Source organism: Dipodomys spectabilis, unplaced genomic scaffold, assembly GCF_019054845.1.
Source record: "Dipodomys spectabilis isolate Male_0828 unplaced genomic scaffold, ASM1905484v1 ptg000266l, whole genome shotgun sequence".
In the NCBI taxonomy this organism is placed as follows: Eukaryota; Metazoa; Chordata; class Mammalia; order Rodentia; family Heteromyidae; genus Dipodomys; species Dipodomys spectabilis.
Window position 1 is genome coordinate 3,617,874 of NW_024870943.1, and position 24,809 is coordinate 3,642,682.

The 24,809-nt window shown below is 53.0% G+C and overlaps 1 protein-coding gene across 1 annotated transcript; it reads right to left on the minus strand.

Moving 5' to 3' along the window:
- Positions 1-814: 814 nt before the first annotated feature.
- Grin2d (glutamate ionotropic receptor NMDA type subunit 2D) lies at positions 815-24,681 on the minus strand. Its single transcript, XM_042700494.1, has 12 exons — positions 24,217-24,681; positions 18,833-19,452; positions 13,615-13,729; positions 13,214-13,425; positions 12,680-12,848; positions 11,816-11,969; positions 11,293-11,418; positions 10,870-11,099; positions 10,134-10,294; positions 2,870-3,057; positions 2,462-2,694; positions 815-2,185 (listed from the first exon to the last, which is right to left on the minus strand). Exons 1-12 carry the CDS (start codon positions 24,679-24,681, stop codon positions 815-817), a joined length of 4,044 nt encoding a protein of 1,347 aa, XP_042556428.1.
- Between the last annotated feature and the right edge of the window lie 128 nt (positions 24,682-24,809).

Genomic DNA, 24,809 nt, shown 5'->3' on the forward strand with positions numbered 1-24,809 from the left:
TCATTATCGAAGGGTCATAAATAAGGGGTGGCTTTGGAGAGGATTTGGTTGATGACCCTTGTTAGGGAGGTGGGCAGGGGAGTGGGCTGAAGAAAAGGGGGTCGGGGAGGCAGGGCTTCCGTAGGGGACAGGTCCTTAGGTCACAGGAAGGAAGAGCCAACGACGGAGGAAAAGGGGAGAGGAGGTCACGGTTGACATTAAGGGTCACAGTCTGGTCGGGGCACAGTCTGGGGTCGGATGACCATTTCAGGTGTCGGAAGTCACAGTCTGGGGTCAGGTCAGGGGGTTTGTGTGTGTGGCGGGGCCGAGGTCTGGGGGGTCACAGTTTGGCGAATGTGTCTCACAGTTTTGAGTCCCGATGGATGAAAGGTTTAAAAACGGGCTTCCCCGGAGGCCTGGCCGGGGCCGGGGGAGCTGCACAGTGATGCGGGGGCCACGGCCCCGGGAAGTGGGGAGGTGGCGCGGGCGTGGCGTGATCCCCCACACCTCCCGCCCATCTGGTGACGTTAAAAAGCCCTTATCGGGTTTTATAAAAAGTCGCGTGGGCTCCTGGACCCTTCCACCCCCACCCCCCACCCCGGCTCTTGGGCTGGGTGAGATTTGGGCCACCAAATACCCTCTGGCTCGTGGTGGCCCCGATGCGAGGGGGGGTCGCAGGAGGAGACGGCTCCAGGTGGGGGTCCGGCCAGGTCCGTGTTTTTCCTACCCACCCCACGTGGGTCCTGTCCGTGGCCGCGTGCCGCGCCCCTCGGGCCGTGGCCCGCGCTGACCGAGGGGGGCGGTGGGGGTCCCTCCCGGGTGAGGGGGGGCCGCGTCATACCTCGGACTCGAGGCTGGAGAAGTGCGCGGAGCCCCTGCGGGTGCCCAGGTCCCCTCCCCGGTGTCTCCGGTGGGGCGGCGGGGCGGCCAGCGGCGGCCCCCAGTGCGCGGCGGCGGCGGCAGCGGCAGCGGCGGCGGCGTGCGGGCACCGGCGCGCGTGGCGGGAGGGCCCGGTGAGCCTGCGCGCCGGGGCGGCCCGGGGACACGAGCTGAGGTCCTCGAGCGAGCGCGAGGTGGGCGCGGGCGGCGGGAGGTCCCAGGCCCCGGCCGCGCGGCGGTGCCGGTGATGGTGGGGCGCGGCGGCGGCGGCGGCGGGCGCCCGGTGCGAGGCCCGCGGGCGGTGCGGGTGCGGACGCGGGCAACCGCAGCGGGCTCGGCGCCGGGGCGGGGGCCCGGCCGCCCAGGGCGGGGGCGGCGGCGCCCACCAGCCGCCGTCCAGGCCGTCGTGCGAGCAGCTGAGGTGGCGCGGCGGCGGCAGCAGCTCCAGGCTGGCGCAGTGGCGGCAGTGCCAGGCGGCGGGCCCGGCGCGCGGGGGCAGGTAGTCCCAGCTGCCGGCCCGCCAGCCCCCGAGCTTGTCCACCGACCAGTAGCGGCCGGGCGGCGGCCCGAGGCGCTCGGCGTACGGGTAGGGGAAGTCGGCGAACCACCAGGGCTCCAGGCCGCCCAGGGAGGCGCCGCCCAGGCTCTCCGAGTCCTCCGAGTCCGACGGCGACGGCTCGAGGTCCAGGTACGGGCACGGCGGCGGCGCGGCGCGGCACGGGGGCGGCGCGGCCGGGGCGGCCCCGCCCGCGGCGCCCGCGCCCCCCGCCGCCTTGCCCGGCCCGAGCAGCGGCTGGCTCTCGGGGTCGGAGCGCGGCCAGCGCGCGGGCGCCGGGGGGCTCTCGTCCTCGAAGGCCAGGCGGCAGAGCGGCGGCCCGGCGGGGGCGGCGGGGGCCGCGGGCGGGGACGGGAAGCCCGGGAAGGCGCCCGGCGGGGGTTCGGCCGGCTCCTTGTCGCGCACGATGGCGAAGTAGGAGGGCGGCGGCTTCTGCGGGGGCTGCGCGGCGGCGGCGGCCGGGGGCGACGTGGGGCGGCCGGCCGCCCCCCGGGGCGCCCCGCGGGCCTCGCCCAGGCCCAGGCCCAGGCCCTGCGGCTCGATGGGGCCGTAGTAGCGGTGGAAGCCGTCGGCCAGGCCCGCGCCGCCGCCCGGCCCCGCGCCCTTGGCCCGGCGCCACCGGTCCACCGCGGCGCGCTCGCGGGGCACGAAGGGCGCGGGGCCGGGCGGCGGCCGGGCCGGGGGATACGCGGGGCTGGGCAGCGGCTGCGGCGGCGGCGGGGGCTTCGCGGGCGGCGGGGCGGCCTCGGCGCTGCAGCAGCTGTACATCCCCTGCGGGCGGGCGGAGAAGCGGCGATCGCGGGGTGCGCCCGCCTGTCCCTGGGAGCTGGGTGTGGGGCTGGGAGGGCTCCTGCGTCCCAAGTCTCTGACCCGCCCCCCCCCCAAGGGTTGGGACTTCCATCTTCACCGTCCCCTGCTCGGGTGCCCTCTCATCCCGTCTCTCCCCGCCTCTACCTGTGCGCCCCTGTACGCCCCTCCCCGGATCTCCTCGGCCCCCTACCCTGCCTGTGCGCCCCTGTGTCCCCCCCCCCCCGCCCCGCTCCGTACCCTGGAGAAGGCCAGCAGGAAGTCCATGCGGTGCGTGGGCCCCAGGCAGTGCCTCAGCCTCCAGTAGACCAGGTGCTCCCAAGCGAACACCAGCAGGGACAGCCCCATGGCCACCAGCAGCATATAGAACACGCCCGCCATGTTGTCGATATCCAGCTTGCTGCTCATCACCTCGATCTTATCGTTGTGGCAGATCCCCGACAGCCACAGCCGCTCCAGCATCTCGATCTCATCTGGGAGAAGGGGGGTCGGAGATCAGCTGTTTGAGGTGCCATAGAGGCGGGTCCAGGACACCCCCCCCCCATCCCAACTCCTCCTAAGGCCCTCGTAGGCCCAAGCGTCCGGGTCTCCGCCCTCTCCCCCTCCCCGCGGTGCCGTCCAGGACCCGTGTCCACCGCGCAGGCGCACCGTCCCCCAGGAACTGCAGCAGAGCCAGGTCGATGGGCCGCTTCCAGCGGGAGCCCTTGTGCAGGGCGATGCCGTAGCCCGTGGTGGCGAACACCTTGCCCGAGCCGATGGTGACCAGCTTGCAGCCTTCATCTTTCCGGGCCATGTAGTTGAGCACCGCGGCGTCATAGATGAAGGCGTCCAGCTTTCTGAGAGGGGAGTGGGGGTGGGGTGGCAAGATGGGCATGGTTAGTTTCGCCTGATGTCCTCGGCGGCCTCGGCTGGAACCTCCCTACCCACGAACTGCCACCTGCTCCAGACCCTAAGCAACTGCTTCTTGAGCGAGTCACTGCTCTTCTTTGTACCTTAGTTTCAACGTCTATACAACAGGTGCTCATGGCCTGACTTTGCACAAGGGTGAGATGGTGCCTGATAATCTGGGAGGCTAAGAACAGGAGGACGGAGGTTTGAGACCAGCCTCCAGTATATACCCGAGGACACCCTCTTCCCCCATTCTCAACCATTAGCCAGGTGCAGTGGTGCACACCTGTCATCCCAGCTGTGTGAGAGGCTGAGTGTGGGAGGATCCGGTTATGGAAAAGCTTGAGTAGAAAAGTCAGAGAGACTCCATTTCAATGAAACAAGCTGAGGCGGTACTCACTGCTCTCCAGCTATAATGGAAAGCATAAAATGTGTGGACTGAGACCTAGGCACAGGTCTGGGCAGAAGGCAAGACCCTACGGCAAAATAACCAGCATACACACACACACACACACACACACACACACACACACACACACACACACAGAGGTTCACGGGCTAGTGGTTCATGCCTGTCATTCTAGCTACTCAGGAAGGTAAGATCTAAAGATCAAGGTGCATAGCCAGTCCTGGCCAGAAAGTCTTCAAGACTCTTATCCCCAGTGAACAAGCAGGAAGCTAGAAGTGGAGCTCAAGTGGCTCAAGTGATAGAGCACTAGCCTTGAGCAGAAAAAGCCAAGAGTACAGGGCCCAAGCCCTAGGTTCAAGACCCAGTATCAACACACACACACACACACACACACACACACACACACACACACACACACACACACACAGCCTGAATTATAAAGTACTCCACACTCCTGGATGGAGGGCAGTTTCCCCACACGGAGTGACTGAAGCTGGAGCAGAGCTGGGGGTGTGCAGAAAGTGGAGGGAAGTTTAGATTTAGCTGGGCAGAGCCATCATAGCCCTGGTGCTGGAGTAGGGTTTCACTTGGTTTTCTACACAATCAATCAGGCAGGCAGATCCCAGCTGACCTGGGGGTGGGGAGAAATAGGCAAGCAAAACACCACCATTGCCTGTGGGCACTTTGGTGCCGTAGGCATACTCTAATTTCTCTCTAGGTTTCTCTTTCTTTAAGAAGAAGCCCTGGGGTGTGAAGGGTGAATAGCTCTCTTCATTTAAGTGGAAAGAGTTTGGAGTTTCCAGAATCAGGTGGAGACAGGGGAAAGAGGGACCTAGACTTGGGGAAGAAGATGAGAGCAGAAAGTAAGAGGATCTTCTGGGATCCCCAAGGAGAGAGGGAAGAGACCCCAGCAGCATTTTAAAGAAAGCTGCAAACTAGTCTTGGTTTCCAGGAAGAAAGATAGCTGAAGGACTTCCAGAAGGTGGGCTGAGCTCAAGTAGCCTATGATGTTTTTCTTTTTTTGCAGGTCCTGGGGCTTGAACTCAGGGCCCAGCCTCTGTCCCTGAGCTTCTTTTGCTCAAGGTTAGTGTTCTGCCACTTGAGCCACAGGTCCACTTTCAGCTTTTTTTTGGTGATTAATTGGAGATCAGAATCTCATGGATTTTCCTGCCAGGGCTGGCTTTGAATTGTGATTCTCAGAACTCATCCTCCCAAGTAGCTAAGATTACATACGGGTGTAGGTAACCTGTTTCTGGATTTCACTGTTTCTTTTTGAGCCAAGGTCTCACTAGGCAGGCCAGGCTTGATTCAAACTCATTAGCCCCCTAACTCAGCCTCCCCAGCACTGGGATTAAAGGTGTGTGCCACCACACTTGGCATAGAGGGTTAGCATTTGAGCTAACAGCTGTCCCTTCTCAGCTCACTACCCTTTCTTAGTTCCTACCTCAGGCAGAATGATTTGAGGTATCACCGGAGAGTTCTGCACTCCTTCTTTCCCCTGTGCTCTCATTTCCTAGGCCCTTCTCCCCACGATACCCCTTCTGTTCTGTAGCACAATGGGTCTTCTATCTGTACATCAACACTCTGCCTTGATCCTGCCTTGGGCTATGGCACTGGCTCTTCTTTTTTTTTTTTTCTGGAACATTCTCCCTGATATCTGTCTGGTTCATCCCTCATTCCTGCACTTCTTTCCAGTGTCTGTCTAAAAACCACATTCGGTGCTGGGCACTGGTGGCTTATGCATGTAATCCTTTTATTTTTGTGCTGGTACTGAGACTTGAGCTCAGGGCCTTACCCTCTCCCTGAGCTTTTTTATTCTGTCATTTTTTTGCACTCTACCACTTGAGCCACAGCTCTGCTTTTGGCTTTTTGCTGGTTAATGGAAGGTAAGACTCTCATGGACTATGACATGGCAGAAAGCTACAATGGAAAGGCCTAGCAGTGCAACTAGATCAAGGCATGTGGGTAATAAATGTCCATACAAGACCATGATAATGACAATCTGCCTTGTGAAAGTTAAAATGTGTTTGTGACTCTAAGTATCACTATTCCACAATACCGTGAAATATGTGAAATTTATGTAATCACCTTATCTCAATTAAAGAAAAAAAAGGTGAGAGAAGGGATAGGTTAAGAGAGATGGGTGACAGTGTTGTCAGACACCTTGTACTCATATACTGTTTTGTAGAATGGGAACTTCTTTATACAACTACTTAAAGATACTAAAAAATGTCCATACATAAAGGACAAAGAAAAGAAAGAATAGGTTATACACAAAGGCTTATGGACTAGAATAATCTAGGGGGTTTTTGTAGAGAGGCACTGGAGTACAATGGACGGATAGCTGCAAGTTCTGAAGAAGAATGAGCGCTACTTAGAACTCTATACCCAGCTAGACTGTCCATCAAGTGTGTGAGGACAGAATACAGGATTTTCAGATTTGCTCTGTTTCAAAAATGTATATACCGGGGCTGGGAAGGTGGCTCAGTGGTAGAGCACTTGCCTTGCATGCCTGAGGCCCTGGGTTCGATTCCTCAGCACCACATAAGCAAAAAGAAAAAAGCCGGAAGTGGCGCTGTGGCTCAAGTGGTAGAGTGCTAACCTTGAGCTGAAGAGCTGAGGGACAGCGCCCAGGCCCAGAGTTCAGGCCCCACGACCGGACCAAAAAAAAAAAAAAAACAAAAATGTATATACCTCCTCTATGCCCTTTGTCTGAAAGCTCAGAAGAATGAGAGAACAAAACTCAGAAAGAAGAAATTGTGACAAAACAGATTGTGAACTAGAGGAAGGTGAAGGGTAGCTCCAAGATGGTGGCTGCACACCAGACTCGAGCACTTCAGACAGACAAGAGTGAAATCTTTGCAGTAAATGAAATAAGCATTTCTTGCTTCTGAATATAAGAAGAGGTTCCAATTGTTATCTGAGAATTGGGGTTTAAATTAGTGAAACACAAAAAACACTCAACCACTAAGCAACTGACAGATTAAAAAGAAAAGACAATTATTAACTCCAGGAAAAACAAAGAGTTGGTTAGGAGAGAAAAGTAATCATGGTTCACTACTTAGGACAGCTGTGAGAGAGCGTTTACACAGTCATAACATGTACACACTGAATATTCATCCGGTGAGAATCACAATGTGGAAGACAGGACTGATTTAAATAGGAGAAGGAGAATGTGTCTTCCATAGTGAATAGTGGATGGAAAATGCCTAAAATTGAAAAATTAAGTGGTAGCCACATAAACATGGTACTTAGAGATGCAGAGATAAATAGGAAAATGATGCAATCAACAAGGTAGAAGCAGATTCTTCTGTGAGAATAGTGGAATGTAAACTGCTTCTTTTTTTTGGTGTGTGTGCTGGTCCTTGGGCTTGAACTCAGGGCTCTAAGTATTGTTTTGAGCTTTGTTGTTCAAGGCTAGCACTGTAGCACTTAAGCCATAACTCCACTAATGGCTTTCTAGTGGCTAATTTGAGATAAAGAGTCTCACTAACTTTCCTGCACAGGCTGGCTTTGAACTTGGATCCTTAGATATCAGCCTCCCAAACAGCTAATACTATAGACATGAGCCTCCAGTGCCCAGTTTTTTATTTTTTGAGGCAGTTCCCTATAGAACCTGTTTGGCTGCAAATTCATGATTCAGCCAGGTGCTGGTAGCTCACACCAGTAATTCTAGCTACTGGGGGGTGGAGGGTGGGGCTGAGATCTGAGGATTGAGGTTCAAAGCCAGCCCAGGCAGGACAGTCAATGAGACTTTTTTTTTTTTTGTCGGTCGTGGGGCTTGAACTCTGGGCCTGGGCGCTGTCCCTTAGCTCTTCAGCTCAAGGCGAGCGCTCTACCACTTGAGCTACAGCGCCACTTCCGGTTTTCTGGTGGTTTATTGGAGATAGGAGTCTCACGGTCTCTCCTTCCTGGGCTGGCTTTGAACTGCGATCCTGAGATCTCAGCCTCCTGAGTAGCTAGGATTACAGGCGTGAGCCACCAGCGCCCGGCTTCAATGAGACTCTTATCTCCAATTGACCACCAGAAAACCAGAAGTGACACTGTGGGTCAAAGTGGTAGAGTGTAAAAGCTCAGGAACAGAGCCTAGGCCCTGAGTTCAAGCCCCATGACCAAGTTAAAAAAAAAGTCATAATCCATCTGCCTCTTTTTATTTTGTTGGTTGTGGGGCTTGAACTCAGGGCTTGAGCACTGTCCCTGAGCTTTTGTGCTTAAGACTAGTGCTTTACCACTTTGAGCCACAGCCCAACTTCAGGTGTTTGAGTGGTTAATTGGAGATAATTGTTAACTGTTTTTTCTGCCTGGGCTGGCTTCAAACCATGATCCTCACATCTCAGCCTCCTGAGTAGGTAGGATTACAGGAGTGAGTGAACCACCTGCCTCTTGAATGACAGGCCTTCAGATGTGTGCCACCATAGCTAGTTTCCATTATTTAGGGATTTTTTGGAAGTGGTACTAGGGTTTGAACTCAGGGCCTTGTGCTCTTAACACTAAGCCATGCTTCCAAGTCCTTTATTGATTTTTTTTTTTTTTTTTTTTTGCCATGGGGCTTGAACTCTGGACCTGGGCATTGTCCCTGAGCTCTTCAGCTCAAGGCTAGCGCTGTACCTTTAAGCCACAGTACCACTTCCAGTTTTCTGGTGGTTAATTGGAGATAAGAGTCTCACGGACTTTCCTGCCTGGGCTGACTTTGAACCTCAGTCCTCAGATCCCAGCCTCCTGAGTAGGTAGGATTATAGGCATGAGTCATCAGCTCCTGGCTTGAATTGGTTGTTTTTGAGATATGTTCTCACTTCCTGTCTGGACCTTGATCTTCCTACTTTAGGCTTCCCATCATAGCTAGTATGACAGGTGTGTATCTTCAACCAGGCCCAGCTACTGGTTGAGAGGAAACTTTTCTGTCCAGGTTAGGCTCAAACAGCTTCCTAGGCAGCGAGGATTACAGGTGTGAGCCACTGGCATAGGACAGGTTATTGTTTTGGGTTAGTTGGGGAAAAAAATCTTGTATTTTTTTCTCCAAACTATGTGGATGGATAACTGGTAAAAATAGAAGTAAAAATTAGGAGGAAAAATGTAAAAAGGGAGAGTAAGGAAGAAAAAGGATTTCAGCAGGAGCAGAAAATCAAAGCAAGAGGTGACAATGAGAAGCCCCAGGGTGTTCTTTGTGCTTCTGGGAGATGGACAAGGGAGGATTCTGCATCTCCCACAGTGCTCAGGAGGTAATATAGCCTGGAGCCTGAGAGCCTGACCTCCAGGGTCACACAGCCAGGGTTCAAGTTCCAGCTATGGAACCTAGCACAGTGGGAAGCTTGCTTTCATTTCCATTTCTAATAATATTCACCTAAGATGATTATGAAATGCTATGGGTTGAACTGAGTCCCCTCCCAAAATTCAATACAAGAATGCTAGTGTCCAGTACCAGGGAATATGACCTGGTTTGTAGGCAGGGCCTGGATAGAGGCATTCAGCTTGGAATGAGATCATAGTGTGGGCCCAGAGCCAATATGAATGGCGTTCTTATAAAAAGAGGAGATTTGGGGCCAGGCATGGTGATGCATGTCTATAATCCTGGCTACTCAGGAGGTAAAGATTGAGAGAATCACAGTCTAGGCTAGCCCCAACAAACTAAGAGACCCTCTCAGAAACATGACTAAAACAAAACAGTTTGGGAGTTAGGCTCAAGTGGTAGAGTACCTGCCTAGCGGGCATAAAAGCCCGAAGTTCAAATCCCAGTACCACTGAAAAGGGGGGGAGGACTATATTTGGGACATAGATTCCCATATCCAGAAAAAGCAATCTGAAGAGACAAGGGGGAGACAGCCACTTCTGAGTGAAGGAGAGAGTCAGAGTTATGCAAAGACTGCAGCCTCCAGAACTATAAGACCAAAACCTCTGTCACAGAAGCCAGTGCACTAATCATGAATTCAAATGACTTAGAACAGAACTTGAAACATAATAAACACTATAGTAAATTAAAAAAGACAATGGGAACTAGACCAAATCTTGGCAAGGACATAGAACAAATGGAACTCTCTTGTACCATGGAGGAGAATGTAAGTTGGCACAAGCACTCTGGAAAATGCCTGGCACATGGTACCTATCTATTATAGCCCAGAGACTTATCAGAGCTGGGCATGGTTGCTTATATCAGTAATCCTAGCTACTCGGCAGGTCACAGTAGGAAGATCAAAATCCAATCTGGGCAAAAGTTCTTAGAACCCTACCTGAAAAATAAATTAAAAGCAAAAGGATCTCTTCTTTGAGATGAGTCTTGCTAATTTATAGTCCTCCTATCTCTGACTCCTAAGTGATTTAATTCTGATAATGACCTGACAATCATATGGATGATGCTCTTGTTACTCCATCCCTCAGAGCAGGAAACAGATTCAGAGAGGTTGATTATGTGCCCAACACCACAAAGCCAAGAAGCAGCAGAGGCAGGATTTGAGTTCTGGTAGTCTGCTCCAAAATCAAGAATATAACAAGTACCCTACTCCTAGAAAGCACTCCCAGCTGACCCAACCAGGGATGATCTCGGGCCCTTGGTGCCTGCCCGGTCTCTGTGCATGCGCAGTCCCCCACCACCCTGCCCGCCTGCCCCAGGCCTGCGCTGACCCTGCCTTGAGCTGCGTGAGTGCCTCCTCCACACGGGGCTGGTTGTAGCGCACCATATAACTGTGCATGTCGGGGTAGTTGCTTCGAATGTTCTTCTCCGTGGACCCATTGGGAACCGTCCCAAACTTCAGGGGTGGGTATTGCTCCTGAGGCCGCTGGAACTGGGACAGAATGGGCAGTTATTAGGGAAGTCTCCTCTTCCCCCCTCCCCCACAAAAAAGACACCCCCAAACCAAATGTCAAGACACCACCCTGCACACACTCAGGCAAATCGATCGACTGTGGAGGAGTCAGAAATCCAGACACTGAGTGTTTGCAGCAATTTGAATGGAAGAGTTTTATCTGTTGAATCTAATAAAAATTTAGGGTTGACTTTTGTATGTCTTGGTTTTCAATTTTGTTTTGCTTTTCCAGTAATTCGCTGCTGTTGTATTTTCCTGGATCTGCCATGGATTGAAGTTCCAAAGACCAGTCCTCCATTACTGTTGGAGAGACACATTGGTCGAAAATATTCCATTTTGGATGTGTTTCCCCTCAGGAACATCTAAATACTTCATTGTGAAATAGGACCCATTTCTTCCAGAACCTTCCATTCTACTGTTTTGGAATTTTTGGGAAGAGACACTCCCCCACCCCCTACCTCCCTGGACCCGGGCACCGAAGAATCCTTTGTCATGCCACAGGTCAAGATTTTCTGTTACCTCCAACCCCAGCCACACCTGTCTCCTCCACACACCTTGCGGTCACTGAGCCCTGACACCGTGTCCACGTACTCCTCCTGGATCATGAAGGCGGCGAGGTTAGCTGTGTAGCTGGCGAGGAAGATGACAGCGAAGAAGGCCCACACCAGCACCATGATTTTGCTGGTGGTCCCCCGGGGGTTCTCCACGGGCACCGAGTTATTGAACACCAGGGCCCAGAGCAGCCATATGGATTTCCCAATGGTGAAGGTTGAGCCTCCGGGGCCTGCAGGGGACCGGGATGAGGACCCCCCAAGTGAAATCCATGAAAGATGATGATGTAGTAAAAAGAACTACAATTCCCAGTAGCCTCTGAGGCCCTGGGGGCTCCAGAGGCCATGGGCCTGCCCTAAGGCCTGCTGGGAAATGTAGTTCTATGTGCAGAGTGACTTATAAAGCAATGGAGAGAGGGGACTCACGCTTGCCCGTGGCCAGGCTGCGGTTGTAGCCCACGGGACTGAGGTACTCAAAGATGAAGACGGTGACAGCGACCACAGTGAGGCACATGACAAACATCATTACCCACACAGCGGGGCTGTAGGGCTCTGGGGACAAAGGGAGTGAGGTGTGGTCATTGGTCAGCAAAGGATTGAAGCCCAGATATGGAGAGGGTAGCCAGATCTGTCCCCATCTTGGTCTGTTCCCTTTCTTGCTTCCCCATCTCGAGGATGGTCTATCTGCTACACTAACCCCTGGCAGGGAGACTCTCCAAGAGAGCGACTACAACCCAGTATCAACCATGAAATGTTTCCTGAGCCCCAGACCCGAGTCTCTACCTCTCCTGGTAACCCCTCTGGGCCATTTGCCATGCCCACTCTGTGCCCGGGCCGGCTCTGGACCATGGGAGCCAGGCGACCCCTGCAGGGGAACCATATCTGATCCGTACAGCTGGGGACTATGCTCCACCCTTGTCCAGGTGTGGCACTCCGTTCCCCTGCTCACCCAGGAAGGCTGAAGGGGACACGGTGCCATTGCTGCGTGCCACCATGACGCTAATGCCCGTCTCCACGAAGGGCACAGAGAAGTCCACGATCTCGGAGCGCTCCTCGTTGATGGTGAGGGAGCCGATGGCCATGTCCGCACGCTGGTAGAACACCTGAGGTAGGGGTAAGGAGTGGGCCAGGGAAGCGGCTCACGCCGATAGATACTCATAGTGGACAGTGATGGACCCAGGAGGAGATCAGAGATAGGGTGAGGGAAAGGCGAGGAGGCGAGGCAGGTGGATGAGGAGGGAGAGGAGAGGAAGGCAGGGAAAGCAGCAGGAATAGGAAGCTGTCTCCTCTCCCCACCTGCTGTCCCTTACCCCCAGTTTTACGGTTTGGGGATCTAACCCCCTGACCCTGTCCCCTAGGATTTCCATCTCCTGGTCCGGCCCCTTCCCGACCTAGCCCCGCCCCTGAATACATCAACCTTCCTAGCCCCGCCCCCAAGTAAACCCTCCTAGCCCCGCCCCCAAGTAAACCCTCCTAGCCCCGCCCCCACTACAAAGGTAATCATCTTAGCCACACCCCCTTTTAAGATTTCACCCTAATCCCTCCCTCTTCCCCCCCTGTAGGAATTCAACCCTCCTAGCTCGCCCCTTTCCCTGGGATTGCCATTCTAGCTCCGCCCTTTCAGCCCGAAGTTCCCTCCTCTGACCACGCCCCTGACCACGCCCTTCCTCCAAGACACTGCTTTCCCCACAGCCCGGCTCATGCTCCGCCTCTCCCCAGCCCCTCTTTTGACCACACCCTCTTGGACTCCAGGATTCTGGCTCTGGGTCCTGCTCTTTCTTTCACCCTTCATCCCAGGTCCCGGGCCCCTCACCTCCCCGATCATGCCGTTCCAGACTCCATCGATCTTCTTGCCGTGCTTGCCATTGGTGACCAGGTAGAGGTCGTAGCTGAAGCCTATGGTGTGCGCCAGCCTCTTTAGAATGTCGATGCAGAAGCCCTTGCAACACCGCTTCTCCGGGCGGGGGGCGTCCGGTGGAGGGCTGAAGGGAGCGACCGGGCTTGAGACGGCTGTGGATCCCCCTGCCCTCATCCCCGGCCCTCCCAGGAGGTGTGGGGTTGGGGGAAAGGGACCAGCAGCCATGGTTAGCGTTTGCTGGAGGAATCTGAGGCACAAACTGTGTTTCTACTCTGGAGGGCAGCTTGGCCTGGGGCCAGGATGGATGGGCGGAGCCAGAGCAGACGGAGGGGAAAGTCATTTGCATACAGGTGTGGTCAAGACGACAGGGCGGAGCCAGTGCTGGTGGGCGGGGCGATGAATGATGGGAAAAGTCAGCACTGCTGGGCGGGGCCAAGCTGCCAGGGCGGGGCTAGAGCTGCTGGGTGTTGGCAGGGAAAGGCTTGTCACCTGTGAGTTCGGTTGAGCTGGCTCCTGCAGGGAACGGAGTCTCTGATGCAAGTGCCACTGATGGGATCGGCGGGTTCCACGATGACGAACGGTCTCTCCTCCAGCGTGGCCACTGTGAGGTGCTGCGTGTCGTCCACGGGCTGCAGGAAGCGGCCGTAGCGGGACCACAGCGGGTACTTGAGACGGAGAGTCTGCTGCTCCCAACTGCCCACCTGGGCCACGAGACGGTGTCATCATTCCCGGGTGTCCTGGCCTCCCTGACCCCCCCCCCCCCCTCATCCCAGTCCTTCTCCCTCACCCCAGGAGTCCAGACCCCAGCCCTCCTCTCTCAGAGTCCAGGGCCTGGGACCTTCCCTGCTGGGACCCAGGAGTCCAGGCATTGACACATGGGCTGCACTCACCACCTCCCATGTCCTGTCTCTGGTGAGGGAGATGACCACCAGTGAGGGATTCACCAGGAAGCCATCCTCATTGAAGGAATAATCCCGGTTGTCCCACGTGATGTTCATAAAGTACCTGCCCAGAAGGAAGGTGGGGCCTATGGGAATCTGGATTGGGGACTCAGCTAGTTCCTCTCTTTTCAATCAGACCTTCCAATGATTGCCTGTCTTTTATGTGTGCATGTGTGTGCTTGGGCACATGTGTGCCTGCCTGCCTGCATTTGTGTGTGGGGGGGGGGGGCATGTACTGAGGCTTGAACTCAGGGCCTGGGTGCTGTCTCTTACCTTTGTTCATTTGTTCAAAGCCAGGGCTTTTTGCTGGTTCATTGGAGTTAAGAGTCTCACACACTCTTTTCCAGACTGTTTCAAATGCAGTCCTCAGAGCAGTCCTCAGATCTCAGCCTTCTGAGTAGCTAGGATTATAGGCATGAGCCACTGGTACCTGACTTTTTTTTTGCCAGTCCTGAGGCCTGAACTTTTGGGGCCGGGGCACTGTCCCTTCAGCTTTTACTGAAGGCTAGCACTCTACTACTTGAGCCACAGTGCACTTCCAGCTTTTTCTGTCATATGTGGTACTGAGGAATCGAACCCAGGGCTTCATACATACTAGGCACTCTACCACTAAGCCACATTCCTAGCCCATCTATCTATCTATCTATCTATAATATGTATATATGTACATCTATCTGTCTGTCTGTCTATCTATCTATCTATCTATCTATCTATCTATCTATCTATCTATCTAACTATCTATCTATCTATCTATCTATCTGTGTCAGTTGTGGGGCTTGAACTCTGGGCCTGGGCGCTGTCCCTCAGCTCTTCAGCTCAAGGCTAGTGTTCTACCACTTGAGCCACAGTGCCACTTCTGGTTTTCTGGTGGTTTATTGAAGATAAGAGTCTTGGAGGGCTGGGAAGATAGCTCAGTGGTAGAGTGCTTGCCTTGCATGCATGAGGCCCTGGGTTCGATTCCTCAGCACCACATAACCAGAAAAAAGAAAAAAAGCTGGAAGTGGCGCTGTGGCTCAAGTGGTAGAGCGCTAGCCTTGAGCTGAAGAGCTGAGGGACAGCACCCAGGCCCAGAGTTCAGGCCCCACGACTGGACCCAAAAAATAAAAAATAAAATCTTAAAAAAAAAAAGAGTCTCGGACTTTGCTTCTCAGGCTGGCTTTGAACTGTGATCCACAGATCTCAGCCTCCTGAGTAGCTAGGATTACAGGCATGAGCCACCAGCACCAGCCTTATCCCATACTTTTTAACTTCTAATTTTTATCTGCTTAGAAAGGCCTTTCCTGGGATGTAGCTCAGTGTCAAAGCGCTTGCTTAGCAAATCCAATGTCCTGGGTTTGACCCCCAGTATCAAAAAAGAAAAGACAAAAAGGTCTGGGAAGGTGGTTCAGTGGTAGAGTGCTTGCCTCGCATGCATGAGGCCCTGGGTTCCATTCCTCAGCACCACATAAGCAGAAAAAGCCAGAAGTGGCGCTGTGGTTCAAGGGATAGAGCGCTAGCCTTGAGCTGAAGAGCTCAGGGACAGTGCCTAGGCCCAGAGTTCAGGCCCCATGACCACCACCACCAACAACAAAAAAGACAAAAAAATACAGTTAAAAAGAGAACTAAACAAAAGGCTTTTCCTGACCACCCTACTATCCTACCTGTCACTTTTTCTTGTCACTCCTCACTTTTTTTTTTCTCAGAAGTTAGCACCTGCTGGTAGTTTCTTTCCTACTCATGCCCAGTTAGATTGTTAGGCTCTGTGAGATAAGAAAAGTTATTGGACACTGTTCCTCTGCCTGAAGCTGTGCTTGCACATAGATTCTCAATAAAGTGCTTTTCAATGAATAGAAGGATGGACAGAGCTGGGCACTGGTGGCTCATGCCAGTAATCCTAGCTCCTGAGGAGGCTGAGATCTGAGGATCACGGCACAAAGCCAGCCCAGGCAGGAAAGTCTGTGAGACTCTTATCTCCAGTAAACCACCAGAAAACTAGAAGTGGCGCTGTGACTCAAAGTGATACCTCACTAGCCTTGAGGTAGAATTCAGGGACAGCACCCAGGACCTACCAAAAAAAAAGGATGGACAAACAGTTCACCCTCAGATCTCAGTTCAATATTTCATCTTCATGATTATATAGTTTAAACCCTGACTTGTGTAGCTTGGTTTGGAAGGCTGATTGGGACAATCACTTAATTTCTTTTCTGGGGATGACATTTTTTACTATGAAATCACATGTGGCCAGGAAGAGTTGAAATTATGAGGTATTAGAAATTCTGGATAAAGAGCGCTAGCCTTGAGCTGAAGAGCTGAGGGACAGTGCCCAGGCCCAGAGTTCAGGCCCCACGACCGGACCAAAAAAAAATAATAATAAAAAAGAAAGAAATTCTGGATAAAAGCTGGGCATTGTGGCACACAGCTGTAATCCCAGCTATCTGGAAGGCTAAGGCAGGAAGATAGTTGAGTTCTGGGCTAGCTAAGGCAGAGGTGAAGAGAAACAAAACACAAACAAAAAGGTGTGACTCAAGCAAGAGTCCCTATGTTTGATCCCTAGGTACCAAAGGAGGAGGAGGAAGAGGAGAAAGAGGAAGAGGAGGAGGAGGAAAAGGAGGAGGAGGAGAAAGAGGAAGAGAAGGAGGAGGAGCAAGAAGAAGAGGAAGAGGAGGAGGAGGAAGAAGAGAAGGAAGAGGAAGAAATAATAGTAATAACAATAATAATAATAATTCTAGGCAAAGACCTGAGCAGTCTCCCAGAGAGGCAAGCTTAAGAGAAAGAGAGAGAGAAAAGGAAGCTGAGTAAGAAAGACAGACTCAGAAAGAGATGAAAGTAACTGGCCCCAGGCTTGGCCCAATTTCTGATGTCTGTGTTTCTGTGCATGTTTATTTTTCCAATAAACCCCCTTTTCCCCAAGGAAAGTTAAATGAGACTCTGCTTCTGGCAACCCCAAATGCCCTAGCATAGATGGTCTTCTCAGTGCCCTGCTCCTAACTCTCTTCCTGCTGGCCTCACACTGCAGTTCTCATTATTCCTGTCCCTATCTGTGCCCCTTCAGGACCCTGTGTTCTTTGCAAAGTCCAAGGTCTTATTCATCCCTGTGTTCCTGAGCCCGGTGTGAGCCCTAGTTCCCAGCAGTGCTCAGGGTTATGAATGAGGGATGCCTTCTTTTCTCACCCTCTTGTTCTAGGATCCTGATTCCCAATTCTTCTCACTTACATCCTCCTCCCCATCCATCACCTCTTCCCAAGTTCATTTCAGGATTTGTGGCCTGTCCTTCTACTGCCCTGTCAGCAAACTCATCTTTCTCCCTATTCCCAAGGCTTCCTACACCAGAGATGCTGTTTTCCATCAAACTCAAGTTCTCTTCTAACATAATGGTGTAAAGTGGGCCCATGATGGTCTTTCCATTCCATTTCTCAGCCTTCCTTGTAGCTAACCCAGACCACAGTGTAGATATGGTACTCAAATATCTTACAATACAACACGGGCATAAACCAATCAAAATGGCTGGGTAGCTAATCAGGATGTTTAGCCAGGTAAAAATAGATGTCTAGCTAATCAGAATGGATGTTGTTTTAACCAACCAGTACAGCAATCCTGACCATGTGATTATGTGCTTATAAATAGGATATAAGACCTGTCCCTTAAACCTCATTTCGTTGGAAACTGCTTGCTCTCCATTTTCTCTTTCCTCCCTCTCAAGAGTTAGGCCCAGGGATGAAGCCCTGGCTTCAATTCCTCAGTACCACATAAGCAGAAAAAGACAGAAGGGGCTCTTTGGTTCAAGTAGTAGAGCAGTAGCCTTGAGCACAGAGAAGCTCAGGAATAGTGTCTAGGCCCTGAGATAAAAGCCCCAGGACTGGAAAAAAATTTTTAAAAAAGATTTAGGCCCATTCTATCATGCTGACAATCCAGCTTTGACTGCAGAGATGCCAGAGCAAATGGGTTGGTAGATCCTGAATGATTATTCGGGATGAATTAATTATTCAGGATGAATAACTAAGAATAATAATAATGGACTGTTTGTCTCTAGACCTCTGGGATGTTACGTTACGTGATAGAGGAACTCATTTTTGCCTTTGGTAGGCCACTGGATCATTGGGTCTTCTACTAAATGCAGCTCATAGTCTAGGGCTCTGTGTGTGTGTGTGTGTGTGTGTGTGTATGTTTGGTGGTACTGGGGATTAACTCAGGACTTCCAGCTTGCTAAACAAATACTCTACCAGTTGACCCATACCACCAATTTCTAAGTAGATTATTTTATCCAATCTCAGGTTCTATCAAAACTTGGACACCTGGGCTGGGAAGGTGGCTCAGTGGTATCATGCATGAGGCCCTGGGTTCGATTCTTCAGCACCACATAAACAGAAAAAACTGTAAGTGGCGCTGTGACTCTAGTGGTACAGCACTAGCCTTGAGCTGAAGAGCTGAGGGACAGTGCCCAGGCCCAGAGTTCAAGACCCCACGACTGACAAAAACAAACAACAACAACAACAACAAAACCTTGGGTACCAAGCCAGGTGCAAGTGATGCTGTTTTCTATCAAACTCAAGTTCTCTTCTAACTCCTATCATCCTAGCTACTCAGAAGGCTGAGATCTGAGGATCGCAGTTTGAAGCCAGCCAGGCATGAAAATCTGCAAGACTCTTATCTCCAATTCACTCACAGAAAAAGTCGGAAGTGGCACTGTGGCTCAAGTAGTAGTACATGAGCACTGAGCAGAAGGAGCACAGAGACAGCATTCAGGCCAAGGTCAAGCCTCAGGACCAGAAAAAAAAAAAGTGCCCAGGTCCTGAGTTCAAGCTCCACAACCACCACTACCAACAACAAAAAGATGTATCTTGACTTCAAAATCATTAAAACGTGAGCAGTTTTTTTCTACCCCCTCCAACCTGGGGCCTGGTATGAAACTCCTGCTTCTCCCACCTCAGCCTTCTGAATGCTGGGATTCCACATATACCATCTTCTTGGGATACTATTATGCAACTTAAAACCATGAAATACAGTAATACACTCACTGTGTGTTTACAAATAACCACATTTAACACCAGAACAGAGATGCAACCCCCTCCATTTCATAGAACAGGAAACTGAGGTTTGGAGAGGTGAGGACCAGACAGCCAATGAACACCCCTGTGGGCCTTCTCCTTCTGGAAACCTTATCCCCGCCCTCCCAATTCCCCTGTCTCACCTGTGCAGACTCTCTCCTCGGTGAGTTCGATTCTGGGCCCGACAGTCGTGGCCCAGCTCGGGCAGGAAGCCATAGTCCCGCAGCAGGGCCTGGGCACCTCTGGCCACCACAGCCACCCCAGCTGCCACACGCCGGGCCAAGTCATCCCTCCAGCCAGCAGAGCGCACGGCGAACAGTCCCGCAGGGAGTGGGGCGCCTCCTGGCAGAAGAAGGGGCTCCCCAGGGACCCCCGATCCCCCGCCTCCAGCCAGCTGAGGGCCCACCATGAACCAGACATAGCCCGGGCCGGTGAGGCCGGCCTCCTCCGCCGCCCGGAACACGGGCTCGGCCTCCTCCCTGGCACAGAAGAGCAGGCGGATCTGCGCACTGACGCTGCGGAGCTGGGCCCCCAGCACCGCCTCGCCGGCCCCAGGGTCCAGCGTCAGCGCGCCGCGGTGTTCCCAGCCCACCAGGCTGCCGTCCGTCAGCACCTCGATGTAGGACAGGAAGGCCCGGTGGCCCGGGGCACGCGTGGTCACCGCCACGAAGGATGTCCAGTCGTACTCCTCCAGCACCTCGAAGATGACTTGAAGCTGCTGCTCTGTGGAGGAGCCGAGCTGTAGAAAGGTGGAACCCTTCTCCTGCAAGGAGGGGTGGGGGGCGGAGGAGGTCAGGCCTCGCTTGGGGAGACCTTAGCTCCTCACAGCTGCGCAGAAGCAGTTGCCATCACCCAACGGCCCTCCCAGAAGCTCTCAGTAAAGGCAGATTTTTCTTTTGGTGCCAATCCTGGGGCTTGAACTCGGGGCCTGGGCGCTGTCCCTGAGCCTGTCTCTGTGCTCAAGGCTAGCACTCTACCACTTGAGCCACAGTGCCACTTCTGGTGTTTTCTGTGTATGTGGTGCTGAGGAATCCAACACAGGGCTTCATGCATGCAAAGCAAGCGCTCTACCATGGAGCCACCTTCCCAGCCAGTAAGGGCAGATTGGGTGGCTATTTTCCTTCTGGGGCACAGGCTAGATCTGGGTTGTAAGTCTTAGGCCTATTCCTAAAAAATTCTCCTATGAACCTTGCTCTCCTGCCTGCCTATAGATGCAAAGGCCCCAGAAAGAACAGTGAAGTTTTTAAACTAATGAATGATTTTTTTTTTTTTTTAAATGCAGGTACTGGTGTTTGAACTCAGGGCCTCAGCCTCTTCCTTAGCTTTTTCTCCTCAAGGATGGTGCTCAACCATTTAAGCCACACCTCCAGTTCTGGCTTTTTGTTGCTTACTTGGAGATTACAGTCTCATAGACTGCCTGGCTTTGAACCTGGGCTCTCAGATCTCAGTCTCCAGAGTATCTAGGAATGCAGGTGTGAGACACTGGTGCCAGATTTGGATATTTATTTATTTATTGCCTGTTTTGGGGCTTGAACTCAGGGCCTGGGCACTGTCCCTGAACTTCTTTCTGCCCAAGGCTAGCACTCTACCACCTGAGTCACAGACCCACTTCTGGATTTTTCTGTTTACATGGTACTGAGGAATTGAACCCAGGGCTTAATGCATGCTAGGCAAGCTAACTCTACAACTAAGCCATATTCCCTGCTTTTATTTTATTTATTTTGAGACACAGTCTTCCTGCATAGCCTAGGCTAGCTTTGAGCCCATGATCCTCTTGCCTCTAACACACACACACACACACACACACACACACACACACTTTTTATCTGCTTCCTCTTGAGTGCTGGGATTACAAGTACACATGGCTTCAATACCAGAATATCTGACACATTTCCCCCTCCCTCACAGTGCACCTCAAACCTGTTTACTGTCTTCCTACTCTTTTTTTTTTTTTTTGGGGGTCCGGTCATGGGCCTAAACTCTGGGCCTAGGCGCTGTCCCTCAGCTCTTCAGCTCAAGGCTAGTGCTCTACCACTTGAGCCACAGTGCCACTTTCGACTTTTTTCTTTTTGCATATGTGGTGCTGAGGAATGGAACCCAGGGCCTCAAGCATGCAAGGCAAGCACTCTACCACTGAGCCACCTTCCCAGCCCCTGTCTTCCTACTCTTTTTACAGTGATGTTCAAGTCTTACCCTTAAGCCCTCTTCCTCTTTCCCTCAGGTCCACACCCAGGCCACATCTTCTCAGCTCTACGTTCAAACCTAATCCAGTTATTGAGTGCTCACTGATGCCACTGTCAATACTATCTTTTTTTTTTTTTGTTGGTTGGCCTGGACACTGTCCTTCAGCTGTTCAGCTCAAGGCTAGAACTCTACCATTTGAGCTACAACTCCATTTCCAGCTTTTTCTGATTATGTAGTGTTGAGGAGTCGAACCCAGGGTCTCATTCATGCAGGTAGGCACTGTATCACTGAGCCACCTTCCCAGCCCCTGTCAATACTATCTTGATGTCACTTTTTTTTTTCTTTTGGTTGGTCATGGAGCTTAAACTGAGGGCATGGGTGCAGTTCCTGAACTTTTTTGCTCAAGGCTAGCACTCTACCACTTTGAGTCACAACACCATTTCTGGTGGTTAATTGGAGATAATGAGTCTTACAGACTTTCCTGCCTGGGCTGGCTTTTGAACTGGCATCCTCAGAGCACAGCCTCCTGAGTAGCTAGTATTATAGGTATGAGCCACCAGCATCTGGCTCACTTCTTCTTCTTCTGGCTCTCTCCTCCTCCTCCTCCTCCTCTTCCTCTTCCTCTTCCTCCTCCTCTTCCTCCTCCTCCTCTTCCTCCTCCTCCTTCTTCTTCTGTCAGTTGTGGGGCTTGAACTTTGGGCCTGGGCATTGTCCCTCAGCTCATTTGCTCAAGGCTAGCACATTACCACTTTAGCCACAGGGCCATTTCTGATTTTCTGGTGGTTTATTGGAGTTAAGAGACTCACGGACGTTCCTGCCCAGGCTGGCTTTGAACCTTGATCCTCAGATCTCACCTTGCTGAGTAGCTAGGATTACAGGCATCAGCCACCGGTGCCCGACTCACTTATTTCTTTTCAGATAGTACTGACGTTCAAACTCAGAGCCTTATGCTTGCTAGACAGGTGTTCTACCACTTGAGCTATGCCCCTGCCCTTTGTACTTTTAGTTTTCAAATAGGATCTCTCATTTTTGCCTGGGCTAACATGGACTTTAATCCTCCTATTTATGCTTCCCACGTAGCTAGGATGACAGGCACACTCCAGGGTGTCTGCATTACTGATGGAGATGTGGTCTTGCCTGGGCTGACTTTGAACCAAGATCCACCCAACCTCCACTGGGGGATGACAGGGTTGACAGCCCCCCCGCCCCAGTCATTACATCATTTTCTCTCTTGCCTAGACACCTATAGCTTTCCAGCTCCACTTTTGCATCTTTCAATCTGTTCTCCAAACAGCAGCCAGAGTGATCGTTTCAAAATATTAATTGGATCACATCTCTTCCAGTTGAAAACTTTCCAGTGATTCTACTTGGAAACCCAAGCCAAAGTCCTCACTTTGGTTCATGAGGCCCAGCATGAACTGGTCCCTGTTGCCTCTCTGACCCCAACCTTCCCTCCCCTTCCCCATGGCTCCAGCCATACTCCCTGCTTGATCTACCTCAAGTACATCAAGTACCTTCTGACTTCACGAGCTCAGCTGCTGCCTTTCCTGGGAGCTCAGCCTTGTGGGAGGAACTACCCCCCCCCCCCCCCCCCCGCCTCCAGCTCCTCATTCCTCAGGTACACCTCGGAAATAACCAATTCAGGGAGGCCTCCTAGCTGCCATCTACTGAAGCCTCAGCCTCTACCAACATCCTGTCGATTTTCCTCCAGGAGAGATTTCATTCTCTATGGCTCACTTAAGTGTATTTCCATCATTAGCAGGCAAGCTCTGCAAGGCAGTGGCTGCAGGTTGTGGGTAGGGTGGTGGTTCTTTACTCCTCCACAATTTCATTCCCCCAACTCTAAGATAGCCCTGGTACAGACTCAGCCCTAGACAAAGCTGACAGAATGCAGTGAGAAAAGACTTTTTCAGTGTGCGTAGTTACCAGCGCAGAGGATAGTGCAGGTGGAGTGTGTACTCCATATTCTAGCATTAAGTGAGATACAGATACAGGTAGGAGATTCACTGCTTTCTTCCATCCTGGGACAGTGAATGGACTACATTTCCCAGAAAGCAATAGGTTATACTAAGTCAACCACAGTGTCTCTCAGAAATTAAACAGAGGCCACATATACTGGTGGGAAGCCAGAAAACAGTAAGTTCATGTCCCAGCTCTACAAAACTGCCTGCAAATCTCTGGACAAAGTCATTCCAAGGAGAACAAGAAAGTTGACAGAAGTTTTTCCCAGGATGCTTTAGGGAGAACTACAAATCCCAACATGCATTAGTGATCCAGTTACACAGTCAGCCGCCCTCAATGCAGAGAACAAGCTGATTTGGATGCCATCTACTCTGATGGCTCCATCCTCCAACAAATCTCATGTCCCCATGCAGCCTCTAATAGGCCCCACCCACAGACCATGCCTCTTGGCCTACTCCATGTCAGTCTGTATACCAGGCTCTGTCCATTTCCATTTTTGTGCCTTGCCACCAGAAATCCACTAAGACTGGCCCCTTCTGCCAGTCTGTGAAGTAGAACTCTCCTGTGCAACTGACCTGCTCCAGCCTTTCTTTTACTCTCCCTGCAAGAGCCTAGATTTCATTGTCTGGGCCTGTTTCTTATATAGTAGGCCTTTATTTTTCCAGAGCCTTCTTAAACCTCACAGGCCAAGACCATCTTTAGCTCTAGACTCCCCCTTTTATCACAAGCCTAGGCCCCACCCCTCCTTAGCCTTGTCCTTCGCTGGCTAGCTTGGCCCTAACATTCGCGTCCTTGAGGCCTGGTTCTACCTCTCACCACTAACGACTCCTCCTTTTAGACTTCTCTGGTTAAACCCTTGCCCTTTCAGTAGACCTCTAGACTTGTCTAGGGGCTGGAACCCTTCTTTATGCCCTGTCCTCCCTCCAGTATTACCCTTCTCTTGGTCCCTGACCAGCCATTCTGGGTCTTGCCTCATTTCTTTCCAATTAAGTCTTCCCCGGGTTGTCCCAGATCCACTCCTGTTTTTGTCTCTAATTCCCGCCATATGCGGGCTGGCCCTGCCAATTGTCCAGTTTCAACCCCTTTCCTCTACTCGCCTTTCCATAGTCCTTCCCCTACAGTGACTTGGGTCACTGTATGATGGGTGATTTGTCCTCAACACTAGGAGTGGCCTCTCTGACCTTCATAAGTGGCTCTCCCAGAAGGCACTGCTCACCCCAGAGGCCCCACCCCGCCCCACCCACTACCTACACATGAACCCGCCCACCCACTAAAAGGCTGGCCTATCCGCTCCCAGTCCTCAAAGACCGCGCCCCTATCCAGCAGAGACCCCGCCCACCCGCGGCAGGCCCCGCCCCCGCTCCCCGCGGGTCGCGCGCACCTTGGGCGTGAGCACGAGCGCGGCGCCTCCGTGCACGGCCACGATGGGCAGCGAGGTCTGGGCCGACAGAAAGTCGAGGATGGGCGCGACGGCGGGCGCGCGCGAGTCGTCCTCGAAGACGACGCCGTGCACGCGCAGCCCCGACAGCAGGTCGCAGAGCTGCAGCACGAGGCTGCGCGGGTCCGAGCCGTTGAGCACCAGCGCCACGGGCCGCACGTCCAGGCCCGGGCTGCGCACGGCCGCAGCCACCGCAGGCCCCAGGCGCGCCGCCTCGGCCGCGTACGCGGGTCCCGAGAAGACCAGCGCCACGTTGAGCGGCCGCGCCCCGCCCGGGACCCCGCCGGGCCCGCCGGCCCCGCCCGGCCCCGGCGCCTCCTCCGGGAACGGGCTGGCGCAGGCCAGGGCCAGCAGCAGCAGCATCTTAGCGGGGCCCCGAGGGCCGCGGGGGCCACCGGCGCCGCGCATCGCCTGCGGGCTCCGCCGGGCGGCCCCTGAGCACCGGCCCGGGGCGGGAGAGACGCGGGAGGAAAGGGAGGGCCCAGAGATGGGAGAGCAGACAGATCACAGACAGAGATGGCCGGACACAGAGATGA